Source organism: Branchiostoma floridae, chromosome 7, assembly GCF_000003815.2.
Source record: "Branchiostoma floridae strain S238N-H82 chromosome 7, Bfl_VNyyK, whole genome shotgun sequence".
Taxonomy (NCBI): domain Eukaryota; kingdom Metazoa; phylum Chordata; class Leptocardii; order Amphioxiformes; family Branchiostomatidae; genus Branchiostoma; species Branchiostoma floridae.
The window spans coordinates 25,726,649-25,743,183 of NC_049985.1; the positions used below are offsets into that span (position 1 = coordinate 25,726,649).

At 40.4% G+C, this 16,535-nt stretch overlaps 2 protein-coding genes across 3 annotated transcripts in view; one reads left to right on the forward strand and one right to left on the reverse strand.

Moving 5' to 3' along the window:
• LOC118419087 (ras-related protein Rab-30-like) overlaps positions 1–7,046 on the reverse strand; it is a 14,683-nt gene extending 7,637 nt beyond the window's left edge. Inside the window, exons 1-2 of one of the 2 annotated variants that reach the window (XM_035825371.1) lie at positions 6,660–7,046; positions 269–375 (exon numbers count right to left, since the gene is read on the reverse strand). In XM_035825371.1, coding sequence (XP_035681264.1) covers positions 269–355 — 87 coding nt within the window. In that variant the 5' untranslated portion in view covers positions 356–375; positions 6,660–7,046. Of the gene's footprint in view, positions 1–268; positions 389–6,659 lie in introns of both variants that reach the window. The other variant, XM_035825370.1, reaches the window with a different exon arrangement.
• A 128-nt stretch (positions 7,047–7,174) lies between these two features.
• The window catches only part of LOC118419083, a gene marked incomplete in the record, with an annotated part of 21,162 nt that continues 11,801 nt past the window's right edge, over positions 7,175–16,535 (forward strand). The window contains 5 exon segments of the mRNA XM_035825363.1: positions 7,175–7,496; positions 10,525–10,650; positions 11,524–11,712; positions 13,468–13,653; positions 14,165–15,384. Coding sequence (XP_035681256.1) covers positions 7,344–7,496; positions 10,525–10,650; positions 11,524–11,712; positions 13,468–13,653; positions 14,165–15,384 — 1,874 coding nt within the window.

The following is a 16,535-nucleotide window of genomic DNA, read 5'->3' on the forward strand; positions in this document are numbered from 1 at the left end:
CTCATTCTCCTTTCATTTCTCATATTTTACTAAATCCCACCTTTATCTCCATACAATATCATCTCAATCCATATAGTCACTATAGGCAAATGAAATACCAGAAAAATAAAGTGTAAAGTTACTTTCCAAGTATATACAATGCAAGGAAAATCTGACAAAATAGAAATCCCAACAACAACAACAACAACAAATTTTCCAACACAAGCCGGAGCCTTACGTCAGCTTGGAAAGAAGTGTACAGTGTTGTGCAGTAGAAACGTCCACCCACCTGTGTGAAACGCCTGACCAGGCAGGTTTTCCCCACCCCTGCGTTGCCTATCAAAACGATCTTAAACAGGAACTTGTAGTCCTCCATGGTTGGTCTGTGATGCCTGTCTGTTTAGAAACACTGCAAGTCAAACAGATCTCAAATGTGATCATGAATGTCTGCCTAGCGATATGTATACGTGTGTATACATGGAATACAAGAGTGTATTCTGTATCACCAAAGCAAAGTATCAGTTCAACCGCATATACATAGGTCCGCTGAATGATGCTCAGGGCTATCAAACCCATGGGATATTAGCTGCGGCAAAGGGTGATGTGGAATACACCATCTTATTTATGTCATATCCACCTGAGAAAATACACTTTTTAAATTGTGAAATGCGCCAGAAGCTGTTAGAATTTAATGTCCTTAAACAGAAATAGCAACAACATCAACTCCAACGAATCAGGTATTTGAATTTTTGACAGCAACACACATGAATTGCGTTTGAATTATTGGATTGAAGCCCCTGCAATGAAAGTGCAAAAATATTTGTCAAAACATCATATTAAAAGATGACTGCTGAAGAATGCTAACTTAGATGTATACTAATGACACCTCCCTACCCCATACTTAATATATTAGACTGTCACAAACTGTTACTTAGTCATTGGGATGACAATACAGAACAGTTATAGAATGTCAGAAAGGTTTTCAGTTCACATCTCTTGTACTTTCCAGTGGAATAGTCCACCATTACAAAAATAAGGGGAAAATGTAATTTGTTATCTAATATGAACGTAACATTATGCATTAATGTCAGCTGTGTATCTCTAGGTAGTGATTACATACGTCTTAACGACACGTTTGAGAGTTTGTTGTACCCTACTGTAACTGTGTTCATATTTCTTAATAGTCTTACATTTTGACCACCTGAACAGAACTTTCCACTAGATGGCGAGTGACGTACAGCAACCAAATTGATTTGCATGACCCTTGACTTCATTCATAATTAGAATATGATGCAACATGCAAAAGTATATGATTTAAGAAACAAAACACACAAAACGTAATGAATTTTGTTGGGCAAATTGCCAAATCTTTGGCTGCTCTGTGGTCACGGCATTGTGGGTATATGAGACATGAAAAATTTCAACGTGGACTGAAGAAATGAAACCATGGTATACAAATGTATCTATCAGAAGCCAGAGGACGATATGAGACGACTTCAATGAATAGAAAGTTAATAGGAAACAAGATGACAAATAAGACTGTCATAGTGAAGCCCAAATCAGATCTCTCTACCACACATAAGAAGGCAGGAAGTACAATATCAGCAATATATCAGCGATATGGGCTTCTTTCTTCAGAAAGGAAGAAAAGCCTCAAGGGTCACATTCTATCAGCATGGACAGATACATTTACTCGAATTGAGGGCAAAAGGGCAGGAAAGGGTATGTGAAAAATAGCTATGAACAAGCAAAATATAAGTAGGTAGTACTGGTAGTACCTCTGTAACAAAATACTGAAATCTTGTTGGCATAATTTTTCACTCATAGTTACTATTGCTAGCCTCCTTTGAAGACTTTTGGAGTGGCAGTAGTTACTTTAGGAGCACTGATTCACAATTTTCAACATGGGCTAACTTAAAGTTAAAGGATCTCTATATGCTGGAAAGGAAGTTTTACTACCCCCTTCTTTGGCATTGAGAGAAACTTAGCCCATTAACAATAATTATCATGAACCAGTGCTAGAAATAATTGCTCAGTATAGAACGTTACTAGTAAGGGACCGTTTAGTGAGGGGGGAGGGCCGGTCGCCAGAGGGTCAGGTCAATAATTTTTGCTAGGCCCTCCCCCCAGGTAAAATTTTTTTTGCTAGGCCCTCCCCCCAAGTCAAAATTTTTTTGCTTGGCCCTCCCCCTCCTATCAACTTTGAAAAAAATATTCAAGACGCCAATAAAATACTGCGCTCCCATTTGTAAAATTAATGTGCTTTGCGTCATATCATACTTTTTCATCGCGAAGCAGATCTCTCACCCCTAGTAAAAAAGGAAAACAGAATGGCTCAAAATATCTGCTTAATAGAGGGATAAATATCTGCTTCATAGAGGCATAAATATTTGCTTTATAGAAGCTACTTCATTGTTTTGATATTAAAACAACACCTAAAAAGCATTTGTATCTGGATTTCTAGTAGATTTGCGCCACGAAGCGGCGAGCGCCCCGCTCCCTAAATTTACGTATTGCAAGCTCGCGGGCCTGAGCGGCTTGACGGAAACTATTTTCAATTTACATATATTTTGGACTTTTTCTTGGTTCTGTGGTGGTAATAACTTACGGTAAATCGGGGGAAAAAATGAAAACCAAAACGACAGCACGATTCGACTAACCAAAACTGTAGTGGGGAGGGGGGCGCCGACGCGTGACTCTGATTTTCCCACGGCGGGGTAGACCGGTCGCCTCTCTCTAGCCGCCGGCGGACGTGAGAACGCAGACTTGCAGGAAATCTTTTAGAAATGCCACGCTTTTTTGCCACGATTTCCTGCATTGCTTTTTTATGGGAAAATTTGCTGGTTAGATGACACTTCTATGAAAAAAAAAACACGAGGGTTTCAAGTTTTTGAGAACGACGTTCCATGTCCGGTGCCAAAGGCACGGAGAATCGCAAGGTAGGTCCGGGAAAATTTTGAAATCTTGACCCTCTTAAAAGCTATTTCCTTCAGTTTGCGGGAAATATTTTGCTGACAAACAAAGCTAACTTTAATGGCACTTCAATTTAGAAATACAAAATTACATCCCCCCGAACACATTATCGCGATGTCGGTCATCAAAGGCGCGAGGCCGGTCACGTCAAAAGGGATCCAGGGAAATTTGCAAATATTTACCCTCGAGCTCTGAAACGACATTTCTTACATTTTGAGGGCAATAAGACAGGGGTAAATTTTGCTGGCAGACTAATCTAGAGTTTTTGTAAGTGAAAAAGGTTTTCGAGGGCGTCATGCATAAGCCCCGCCTCCTCCCTTTCGCATTTTCACTGTGTCCCGAGCGCCAACCTTGGGCGATCCCTTGCAGAGGTCCAGAAAAATTTTGAAATCTTGACCCTCCGAAACGCCGTTTCTTGGATTTTAAGGGACATATTTTGCTGGCAGACCAAGCTGTATTTTTTTTTGCTTGGCCCTCCCCCCAAGTCAAAAAATTTTTGCTAGGCCCTCCCCCTGGCAAAATATTTTTTTGCTTGGCCCTCCCCCCCCTGGCGACCGGCCCTCCCCCCTCGCTAAATTCCGTACGGTCCCTAATTACTTGAGTACCACCACTGCGTATTGCCTTTTGCACTAAGCAATGAAAAAACATACCTACAAAATGTGGCCAAGAAAGAAAAGAAGTCATCTGAGGCACTGTCAGCATGGCTTGATTTGGTGATGGGCAGAGGCACAGTGGGAAGTAGAGCAGGTGGAAGCTAGGGCCTTCTTTATCACCATACAGGGACACAGACCATATAAGGACAGATGCTACTGTAGATATTGAAATGTTTGTGCTGGTTTTATATTCTTGGTGACCTCTCTACTGTGAAATTATGATACTAAGAAATTGCGGTTCCCTTTTATGACTGTTGTATTACAGAAATTTTTCCATTGCATTCCTCCCTTCCTAAGTTGTGAAAGTAAGTCCCTGCAAAATTAAATAGATTTACAGTAACTCCGAGGCAAGATATACAGATTATAAATATATATATAGTTTCTTTTCATACCAACTACAGTCACTTTTTCAGCTGCAAAATTAATGTCAAAGTTATATCGAAGAGTGCTTTATAAACAACTTTTTAAACTACGAAAGAGCCACTACCACAAATGATGAATTTTGCTATTAGCAAAGACAAGCCACTTGGATGGCATTTGCCAAACTAGTTCAAACATGTTCAAACTTTCATTTTTAATTGTTTGAACGGTTTAGAATTTCAGTGGCTGAAATATTCTTTTACTTAAATTGTTCAAACTTACTACAAATATTATTTCAAAACCCTCTCGGTGACTCGGAATCGACTCTATAATTAGTATACACTTTATTGACTTCTAGTAAACAATCCATGGGAACATGAAATATGGTCAATGGCTAAGCAAGTACCTGAAATAAGCTTTATCATTTATGTCTTCTTATTTACGATTGACGATTAACTGTAAAACTTGGTAGAAATGACAATGAGACTCTACTCTCCTATGCTCTTGTTATTTTCTTCGACCGGTAAATCCCGAAACGTGTGAATGCCTGATCATACAATCTGTTCATTTTCCAATAGGTCCAACATCCGGTCCAAATTGAATGAATTTTTTCAGGTCCGGTTTTTCTGAACCGCTCCAATGAGAAAAAAATGTTTTTGCACCGGTACCCATCCCTATAGTCACAACCCATACACCAATGTTTCTTTCAGTTATGATAAGGATACCCCAGAGTCCAGAGAGGTCCATATGGAGGTCAGAGGGATATTGGGATTTTCTGTCAACACCTTCCCTGAAATATGGATCATATTACAAAATCTATTTCAGGCAAGGAGGTTTCAACATACATTGCATGATTGAAACCCTGTTTCAGGCAACTTCGAACCTTTGATTTTTTCTAAATTCTTAGAATTATAGGACATTTATATCATTAATTTTTATACATTATATGGCTATGGTCATTGTCAAGTATTATAGGTACATTCTGAGGATGAAACTTTTTGGAAGATGAAAGTCCATCCAAGCCTTCCTAGCTAGCATGAGCCAAGCATGCAAAAAACAACAACAATATCTTTCATCTTACTGATGATTTTGAATAAGTGGCATTGTGAAAAGTTCAAGACAGAAAACTAGGATATGATATATGATTGTTCATTATCTTTCAGTTTCAAAATACAAACATTTGTTTACAAGCAAGTTAACTCCTGTTACAAATGTATCTAAACCATCCAGGGAGATGCAAGTGAAACAAACAGGTGTAAACAAATACCCAGTAGAACAGGTTTTCTAAGGTACAATAAATCCCTAACCTCTTTTTAACCTCAGGTGTTAAAAGGAAACCCCTATTTCCCCATAGCCTCATCCCACATTCTAACTACTACCTAATGGTATGATTAAGCTTTAGTTCTGTGTCAAGTAATAGGTCACGGATACAATTTGTCTTTTCATGGTGTCAACTAACAATCACATACATTGCTTACATTTTGGGCTAATTTCAAGGTTCAAAAGGTTCCTAATCTTCTCTTTCAAGACTAATGTAGAGACCAGATGGTTGGATCATCACAGTGTCTGTCAGTGACAACAGATGGTTCATGGTTGGGTGGGACTGGAGCATGTACAGACTTCAAACAGACTCCTGTAGAGACCTCTGAATACCAAAGTTTCTCAGGGTTTTTAACACAGGGGGGCCTTTGGTAGTAAAATTTCCTTGGGCATTTTTGAGGGTACCCATACTGTAAAAAAAAGTGTAAATGCATTTAAGTTCGTGGGGATTTAATTTCGCGGTATTGGGAAAATGGACTTTTTGCAGTGGTTTTAAGTTCCCCGTAGCACCATGCACTGTAGTCTCTTTAACTGCCTGGGACAAATTTTCGCGGTGAAGCTGCCACCGCGAAAACCGCGAACATTAAACCACAGCAAAAGTTTCTACATTTACAGTATGTGGTGGGTTCCGAAAATGAATATTCTGCGAATTCAGAAGAATTTTTAACGTATTATAATTAATTCATTGCTAAAATCAAGGAAAATTTGGTCGACTTGATAGATTTTACGTATATAAAGGACTCCTGAGTGAAGTAGAGTGTAGGCCCTGGAAACAATTTAAACATCAAGAAACTGTTGAGGCCTCTGGACACCAAAGCACTAAAGGATTTCCATGCAAGTTATTCCAAAAATTTCCTTGCTTCCACTGTCAATTTGATTTACTTACTTGTCAGGATTCTATTTATTTCTCAAGGCAACGACACAGGAAAGTGTGTTGTGTCTAAGACATCAGATATTATTATACACACTTGCTTCAAATAAAAATATATATATATACACTTCCATCCGCATCACATTCATAATATCATCATAATACAGACATCCCCAAAATGCTATTAAGTATTACACGTTATATAAAGATATGGGTAGGGACGTAGGGTACATTTGTTTAAAGATAATAAGAGAATTAAGAAAGATTTCATTAATCTAGTCACATCAATTGTCAGATTTGGGGATAAACACCTGCGTTATTTCTTGCGATAAAAGAAAGAATGACTTAGCGTCAACAAAAGCTATACGTCGAATAATTCCTGGTAAAATTTCAGTTTAGAAATTTGCCAGGTTTCACCATTTTGATAAGATATACCAAGACACAACATATATTTCTCGGTTCACAACAAAAGAACACAGAAACCACAAGCTGGCAATACTCACCTGGTAGGCACCTGTAACAATGGAGTGGGATAATACGAAACTGTACGATAATATTCACTGTTACTGTTGTATTATAATATCCGTGCACTCATCAGCTGACAGCCAGTTCACCTACAACAGAGCGATGATCGTTCTTTCACCTGCGAATCGACACGTCGCTTTTTATAAGCCTTTGGGCTGTCATAATAATCCCCTTGACTAAGTTTCCAAATTTTCCTGCATCAAGTCTCGTGCGAAAATGACTCACGCCGCCACGAGTGAACGTCCAGCACGACAACACAAACACAAACGTCTGGTTTTCGTGAAACTCTGTGCTACGTTGCAAGAATGATTCTTCTGTTTTCGTGGGGAAGAAACCGGAAACGGAAATGAAAGTCATCAGAATGGAATGCGTTCTCGCAACGTCACTGATGACGTACTAATCACATGAGTTTAAAAAGACGCTACGTCTGGTCTGATTGGTTAAAATTTTCGCGCTGTTGGCTTGTCCGCCAATCAGGGCGTAGGAAAGAAATGGGAAAGCCAGTTTGTTGGACGTGCGCGTAGACCGGTTTCAAGACGCCATCTTGTCAGCGGGCGAGGGGGAAGTGTCTCACAGATTTTCCCCTCGCTTTCCCTCTAGAGCCGGTCAAAACCTTTTGATTCTTGTCAGAATAGTTAGGTTAGAGTGTACAGCACCCGAAGATGGCGGACGCAGTGGTGGAAGAGTACGAGTCGTCCCTGGCTGACCTGACTTTCAACAGCAAGCCCCACATCAACATGCTGACGATGCTGGCCGAGGAAAACGTGAAATATGCGCCACACATTGTCAGGCTTATAGAGGCACAGTTGAACAAGGTTTTACCCTAGTTTATATTACAGTAGTGAATTATGATCACGATGTTTCATAGATGCCGGCGAATACGTGCGTTTTGTGTGCTACATAATTTTCCCCGACCATATAGACGCGACTGAAAAATGAGGAAACGTGGTGCGGTGCGTGCCTTTGTCCTCTGCACGTTTTCAGTTCTTAGTACATCGATATCTGTCCAAGGCCATCCTACACCAGTTGTACACGCTCTGTATCGTTAGTGTGCGACTCACTACAAAATTTATCTTCCTAATAGCACAATAAACCCTAATATGTTGATGTAGGGGTAGAAAAAATATGGTGTTGAGTCGGTTAAACCGTTGAGTCAAGGAGGTTCCATGTTTGAATACTTGGTCGTGAGAAACTGGCATATGGGCTGGTAATGGCGACTCTTGGAGACCATATTTTGCTTAAATCCTTTTACCTTAGCCCTTATAAGAGTCGTGGAAAGAAAAATAGAAAAAATGTAAGCAAAATATGCCATTCAAGTGTTGCCATCGCTAGCAGATGGCCTTGGGTAGACGCACCACTTACAAATAATTTTGAGACGCTTCTCAGAAAGGCCACATAAGACATAATAACCGTTGTGTGTGTAAGACCCAGATAAATTATTTGTGCGCTCCACCAACAATAAAGGAATATGATGTACTTGTGTGCCTGCAATATGTAACTTAAAATGACACCCAGTGCAGTGAAGTCCATACTTGTAAACCTTGCCCATATGCTGCATGCTTGTCTGTCATGATGATTCACAGATGCTGACTCATGCTAGCAGCACTGGTGTTACTAGAGTACACATTCTGGTGAAAACTCGACATCAACCAATGGTTATACATGTACCGGTAAAATAGAAATGTTAGAATGGCAAGTCTGTCATTGGAATGGAAGGTACTCGTATCACGTTTGTGCAGTCCATAAGGTTCCCAAGGTCTTGGAAAAGAAAGCAACATATAGATGCATTTATAGCTATATAGGTCAAGCCCTCAAGGGTATATGCATTTATAAACCACATATAATTCTGTCCTTGTGTATTTTGCCGAGATCTGATAAGATGGTAGCGACATCCTCAATGCCATGGTGCATATACCAGGTAGTTCAGAAACATTGTGTATATTCCCATGGTTGAAGACTGACAACTTCTCAAAGACACATAGTTAAACATTTGTGGTAACTAATTATGCAGACCAGGGAAGCTCACGCGCTCTTGGCTCAAAGATACACTACGCGCTGAGGTACCGAATAAAGTGCAGAGCATCATGCTGTGCGGAGAATCGTTCCAATGCAGAGGAAGGGTATGCTGACCGTGGTCCCGGCAGAACTGATAACGGAAAGACGGTGTAACAACTGTTAGTCAAATAGTGTACTGTACGGTTTCTGTGGTCCTCATTTGCCGACAAGAAATCCAAAGTGCTGTTCTTGCTCTTGTTCGCTCTAACTCAACTACATGTATTCTGTGTGCTCAGAATGTCTCGTGTAACATCATGGTTAGATTGTAAAGCCGAGGTGTGTGTGAAAGTGTGCATATGGGTATGTTTTTCCTGTTGAACTTGAATGTTCTGTATGAAAGACTGGAGTATGGTGGATGAAAAAAAACTGGATGGATGAGCATGTGTTGTCAATTATTTTATATAGGCAAGGATGCAGACACATACTCGGGACTTTTGGCAGTAAAATGTGATGCTGATGGTAACACAATGGAGTAACACACTTCTGCACAAAAGACATAAAGTCTTATGTTTTAACAAGTGCTTTGAAATAGTCAAAACAAGATGGAAACGAAGCCAACAAGGGTAGAATTACTACTACTATTTTCACTAAAGTTGCAAGCAGACAAATCATCTATCAGGCAATAGACATGTGGAGTGCTTGTCAGGTGGAGTTTTGGTAATCCTAGTAATCAATCAAACATCTGCAGGTAATTCTCACTCTCTGTATGAAGGCCAGGCATGTTATAAATAACATGATTACCACAAAAATTTCCTGTACGTGATCAACATTTCAGAAGTGCTGGTGTATTGCTGTCAGATTTTCGCAGAGGTAGAAATAAAATATGCGACTTATGTGTATGCATTGGACAAATGCCTAATCGATATAATTGAGGTAGCTGATGCCTGAGATTTTAAAGTTACTATTTATAGTTTCCTATAAGGTTAATTCTGACCCAGTTTCTACTGGAAAGTGCTTTATAAACAAGATTTTAAAAACATGATACAAACCAGTACACTGGTATGTAAACATTTTGAATGCAGAAAGCACACTAATAATACTAGGTAACAGGACAAATGCTATGTTTCCACCTTTTTCTCTCTTCCACATTTCATTCCATACATGTTGATTCTTGCAACTAATCAAAAGAAGCATGCAACACACACCACTATTTATAACATGGTTACATAGTAAACTGGTTTCTGAGTATGTATGGGTAGCAGTCAAGTTATCCAGTATTGAAATGCTGTCTCTTCTCACACAATCCACGCTGCTGACAACAATTCACTTTTGAACAGCGAAAGTTCAGAATCCCGAGAGCATCCCCTCTTATCCTTACCTAAAACATTAAATCACTACTGTATTGATTTGCAAGGGTTTCCTTTTTTGTACTTTGTCCATGCGATGTGCCGTTTCTGTAAGGTTATTGTGTCAAAGTTTTTTCTTCTTCACATTTTGGCTCCAGTCTACCAAATAGTAAATCATCCTGGTGTTTTGGAATGCACAAGCAGAAGTAATGTATGCTGAGCAAAATGAAACATAGCACCAATGGAATTCCGATTATTTTTATAATCTGTAGTCTCGTCATTTAAGATTTTAAATTGTTAGATCTAAAGGCTCTTGTAATTTAACATTTAACGGAATTCCGCCGAATTTGTAAATCTGTAGGCTCGTCATTTTAAGATTTTGAATTGTTAAATCTATAGGCTCTTGTCGTTTCAAATTTTTTAACCACTGACTGTTAATGTTGCGTAAAATATTTACTGTTTAACATGTTTTATGTGATCTTATCTTTTTTTCTGAATGTAGGCCACGTCATCGGAGAAGCTGCCTGTAATGTACTTGATGGATTCCATTGTTAAGAACGTTGGAGGCGACTACTGTACCCTCTTCTCGCAGAATATCGTTTCAACATTTTGTAATATCTTTGAGCAGGTCAGGATGTGTACTCGCATTTTAGAATTATGGAAAGGCATTACAGTGTTGTGTTTTCAAATACATATAAATTGATTTATTGGTTGTAACTTTCGTATGATCATATTAATGTGTTTTGTTTCAACACCTGTGATTGTATTTTTGTGACTCGTCAAATATGAATAATTTGCATGAATTTGTGCTTTAAGAAATGATAATACTGTTATTGCAAAAGAGAAAAAGCTGTAAAGGAATAGAAGTCAGGGGTTGTTTCAATGTCAAAATTGAACGTAATGTTAGGATCTGGGATCATAGTCTTACATATTGCATGGACAAAGAATCAGATGATTGTATGAAATCTAACTCCGGACAATGGTTTCAACAAGCAAGCTGAAGACGACTGGATGAAGATCTAGGGGCCGCTTTCTCATATTTTCTGAAACAGATAACATCTTGGTGGAATGCTGTAGTTGCAGGCATAGATGATTATGAAAATATTGTCATTTTGTGCAGTTGTAGTGAAAGACATTAGTATATCTTAAATGCCACCAATGTAGCTGAGGTGATACTATGTAGCTGAGGTGATACTATTTTTAAGCATGTACCCTGAACGTAATGCGCATACGGTACATTTACACAGCGAGGTATCTAAACCTATTATACATGCCAGAGTCTCTTTCGTCCTCATTGGTCAATGATGCATTAGAGTATCAGCCTTTACATACAATCTCTTTGGACAGAGGCTTATGAACCTATATATGGGATATTATCCATAGTACGCGAATGCTACCCTATACGCTTACGTTCCAGTGACATGCTCTGTTTTTGTGTATGGCCAGTCAGACTCATCTTTGTCGTTATTAGTTTGAAACTTTAGTTTCTCTCCTGTTTTAGGTTGATGAGAAAACACGAATGTCCTTGTATAAGTTGCGCTCCACTTGGGACACTATCTTCACGTCAAAGAAGTTGTATGCGTTAGACAGTCGTGTACAAGGTATTGACCCTGCCTGGCCCGTAAAACCGTTGCCAGCAGAGATGCAAGTGTCCACAAGTATACATGTCAACCCAAAATTTCTCAAGAAGGTATGTCAAAGAACATCCATTCAATGTATTGTCACAAGTTTCAAATTCTCTGTATTTTGTCTAGTGTACAGTACTTGTAGGCAGAATTTCTGTTGCCACATTTTCCTTGTCCAAGGTCTGGTACAGGGAAATTTGCAACCTATCTTTTTACTTCTAAGGTACTGTGTTTATGGTGTATCATTGAGTGCAGATGTCCCCAGTTTCTGAGGTCAAAAGTCAAACATGATAGAGTGCTATCTGTTTCACCAAAATGGCCTGTTAAAAATCTTGTGGTTTGGGCCTATCACCTCCATTTTTATGACCACCCCTGTGTACAAACATGTTGATGACTTAAAATTTTAAAAAAGAAAAGCTGCTCTTTTAAATGTTCCCCTTTAAGTTTTGAAATGGATTACTGTGCACCAAAATGGGCAGGACAGGGTGTTTGGGCATAACCCTGTGCAAGCCTTGATAGGAAGTCATCACATTATGTGGTCATCGAGACACACCATTTGAAGTCTCACCTGCTCTTTCAAGTTAAACACCCTCCACAAGTTAGGCTGTGACAAATAGATGAGCGACCAAGTATGAGAAATGACCAAGTATTATACAAATCGGTCCATCAGTATGATTTTTTTTTAATATTAAATGACACTAACTTTTGCATCATGCATCCTATGTTTAGATACATTGCCATCTTGTGGAAAGGGGACTTTAGGTGCTGACACATTCACTGTTTACTGTGCTATGCAGGAGTTGGCCATTAACAAACTCGGATCTTCTATATCTGTCATACCTAACCAGTTCATCCAAGTCTTGTCATATCTTCCAATCCCCTCAAGGATAACATGCACTGAAAGATCGTATCCCGTTCACTAATACGCTACCCTGCCCCATTTATGGCTACAGCCCTATATGCCAATATACGCCTCTACGTTCTGATACCCTTATTTAGGGGTTGTCAAATGTAGGGCTGTAACCCTATTTACATGTACTGTCCTCGCATCAAATTTCACTCAAACTCTGCAAAAGCTAGCCATTTGAAACACTGTTGATGTCTTCACATCCATTAAACATACTGCTCACACTCTTAGAACTTTCCACAGAAGCTAGTAGTCTGGAGTCCAGCCTTAAGTCTGCTTCCTGTGATTGCTACCCTACCTACCAAGGCTGGGCTCCAGGCTAAGGAGTAAGCTCTCCAGCAGAAACCCTGCTCACTCACTACATGATTCCTTGCTCACCAATACAATAAAACACAAACATATTTCAGTCCAGATGAAATATGGTCTCTTTTAAAACACTCAGTAATGTGCTTTTGTTATAGTGAGGGTATTTTTGTGAGATTGACCTATCTTTAAAGGATGTGTTGAATTCCTATCAAGGCCTATCATCTGATAAGTCTACATCTTACCTGTCAAAGGTGCAAGCTTGTCATGGGAATATTTAATTGAGGCAAAACAAGGCTGTCTGCAAAAAAGTGCTGGCAAATAGTGCATGGGGGTTTGTTGAAAAATACTGTAAATCTTGAAATTTTTGCGGAGGTTATATTTCAGCCGTGACCCTACCGCACCAAATTTATGACACTGTGGATGTCTCCCTTCTTTAACTACTGTACTTTGGAATTGTTTCATCCTTGATTTGAAAACAACCCAAAAGCCTCTTTTTTTCCCTCCTACTGCTAAATAAGACCACTGCAAAATTAAATGAATTTGCAATAAGTTTCATGGAATGCTGATGAGGGTTAGGTCTAGAGGTGTTCTCCCTGTCCCACTACAGCAAGAGTCAGACACCGCTGCCATGCAGCAGCAACTCCAGGAGCAACAAGAACAGCTGCTGCGCGAACAGCTCATCGCCAAGCAGCAGGAACTACTGAAGATGCAGCAAGCCAGGCTGGAGATGGAGCTCCTACAGACCAGGGCCAAGCTGGACGAGCAAACCAAGACTCTACACACACGTCCACAGGTCTGATATTCAAGTCTTTTATTTTCTTTGTCAAAATATTACATGTATTCATGAAGGTTAGACATTCAGGTAAAACTGGGTAAGATAACTTGATGGCTACAAGAAGTGACCAATGCCACTCAGAATAATGGAAGTAATCGTCATAGCTACTCTCAAAGAAGACGTTCGACAGGACATGTCCTGGGGGCAATAAGAAAATGGCAAAATAGCCTGACAAAAATGTCTAGGATTACGTTGAAAAATTAACAGCCAAATCTCTGCTTGGAGAGTACATCTTATTTGTGGAGATTGATATGTCTTACAATAAAATATTACAAGGTGTTACTAACGCTTAGTCTTATAGTTAGGAATACTGATTTCGTTCCTGTCATTAAGTAAAGGTGCCACTGAATGGTGAAGTGGACAGTGGATATTAAGGTTTTTCACTTGTGTATGAACATGTTTTTTGTTGGATCTGCAAGTGATACACAACCTTCAGACTGAACTGGAATTCCACACTGTTCTCTTCCAGGTAACCCCCCAGCCTGCTGTGCCGTTGCCAAGCTTCTCACAGGTTGCTACTTCTCTGCCAACTACCTCAGTCCCCACGTCAGCAGCTAGAGATCCCCGGTTGGCCAGTCGAGATCCCCGGCTCGCAAGGCAGCCAGCCAGTCAGCCAGCTTCAACAATGCCACAGTACAACACTGGGGCTTTCCCAAGCACTTCAATGGCTGCACAGTCCTGGTTGGCTTCAGGAACGCATTCTCCCGTGCCACAACCGCTGGTAGGGGGTGCAGGCCCTTTAGCAGAAAGAATATCAGCCAACCAGCAAAAACGTGGTGGGGAGCCCATAATTGTACCAGTAGCACAACCTGCATTAGATGAAACAAGCAGCACTGAGAAGAAGCCAGCTCAGCAGAAAGTTCAGAAACCACAGGAGAAAGCCAAAACCAAGACAGAGACGAAAGTTTCATCACCAAAGAAGAGTTCCACAAGTGCAAAAGACCAGAAAGGTAAAGACACAAAATCTAAGGACAACAAAGACAAAACCAAGAAAGACGACTCCAAGAGCAAGCCTGCTGCAAAGACAGAAAAGAAAGATGACAAAAAGAAAGACGAAAAGAAACCTGATCCCAAAAGCACCCGAGGAAAACGTAATTACAGGACCCGTAGAAGCGACGAAGATAACAAAGATGACAAAGACAGCAAGTCCAGGGACTCTAAGGATAAGAAGGATGAACAGAAGTCTAGAAACGAGAAGACCAGGACTAGCAGTGGCAGCTCAAGTAGCAGGCGTGGTTCAAGGTCATCCCCCGATCGTTCCACTCGTCGGAGGTCAACTTCAAAAAGTAGCTCCCACTCTCCAAGAGCTAAGTCAAGGTCGCGGTCCCCAGTTCGAAGGCACAGCAGTCGGTCAATATCGCCCAAGGAGCGCCGGTCAAGCCGGTCCGGAAGACAGGATAGAACGCCTCCAAGGTCAAGCAGGACTACCCATGAGTCATCCAAAGACAAGGATGACAAAGCCAAGGCAAAGACCAGCGACACGAAGTCCAAGGCTGGTACCAAGCGAAGCATGGAGAAAGAAAACAAAAGCAAGATCAAGAAGGAGCCGCAGGAAGCAAAACCAGGAAACAAATATGAACAAAGTCAGGACTATGGTATTGGCAGTCCAAAGTTTTCCCCAGAACCAGAATCGGATGCTGAAGAACCTGTACCCAAGAGATTCCGCTTGGCTGATCGGGACTTCCCAAGGTAGGGTCATAATATTTCTGTTGAAAACAACAGTGAATGCAGGAAATGCATTAAAATATTTCAACAGTCATATAGTGTGGCAGTACAATCTCTTTGTGTGTTGTGATGTACAGTCAATCCTGTACTCTTGACCACCTCAACAAAAGGACCACCTGGCCAATGTGACCACTCCAGATAATTTTTCCCATTGACATAAGCATTAAGAATCCTGTCTATAGTGACCACCTGCCTGCAGAGTGCCTACTTGGTGGCTTTCTTGTGCATTTTTTTGTTGTTGAACTGTGCTATGATGTAACAGAACAATCTTTTACCTCAGGAGAGCCTGGCCATTGCCGCTACAGTCGAACGTGAGGCAGGAACCTCGGGCCAGACGACCGTCCATCAGCTCCCTACCCAGAATCCCCAGGAAGCCAGCCGGAACTCCTACAAGAAGAATGAGCATCGATCCAGATCTTAAGATCCCCAAGGAGCTCACTCTGGAGAAACAGCAGCAGATCTTGAAACAGGTATATCCTTTTTTTTAAACTCCTTGTTCCTTGCATTGTTACTACCCATGTTGTGTTACATAGGGAGGACATGCAGTATCATTTAGATTGCTGTTCTGCATATGTACTGTATCTGTATAGCTGGTATGTCTTCAGTGTAACATGCTGGTTAGTTTCCCCATCATGCAGCAAGTTGTTGTATTACATGGAATGACCTGTGTCACCTAACATTGGGGCATATAGCTGAAAACACTGTTCATGAAGCTATCTAATGAAATTATGTTCTTCTGTTCAATAGTTGTAGTGGAAAACAAATTTTAAACACCTCATTCTTGGGTTTATAACTTAATAGTGGACATTGCATATACCTGTGATTTGTGACTAGTAGTATCACACTCATTTTTGAGTGGCCAGGCTAGTGGACGGGAGAATGAAAGGTCACAGGTTCAACTTCCAGCATTCCTGGCTAGAAGTTGTGTCCTTGGAAAGGCCCTTTACATGACTTTCCTCACTCCACCGAGGTGTGAAAATGAGTACCTTACTTCAGTTGGGGTAAATGGTGGTGGAAAAAGAGAGCCTTCCATTATGGTTTCCAATACATTGATTTACAACCCACTGCCACTATGGGCTCTAAAAGTAGTTAGACTAACTTTACCTTTATATCCA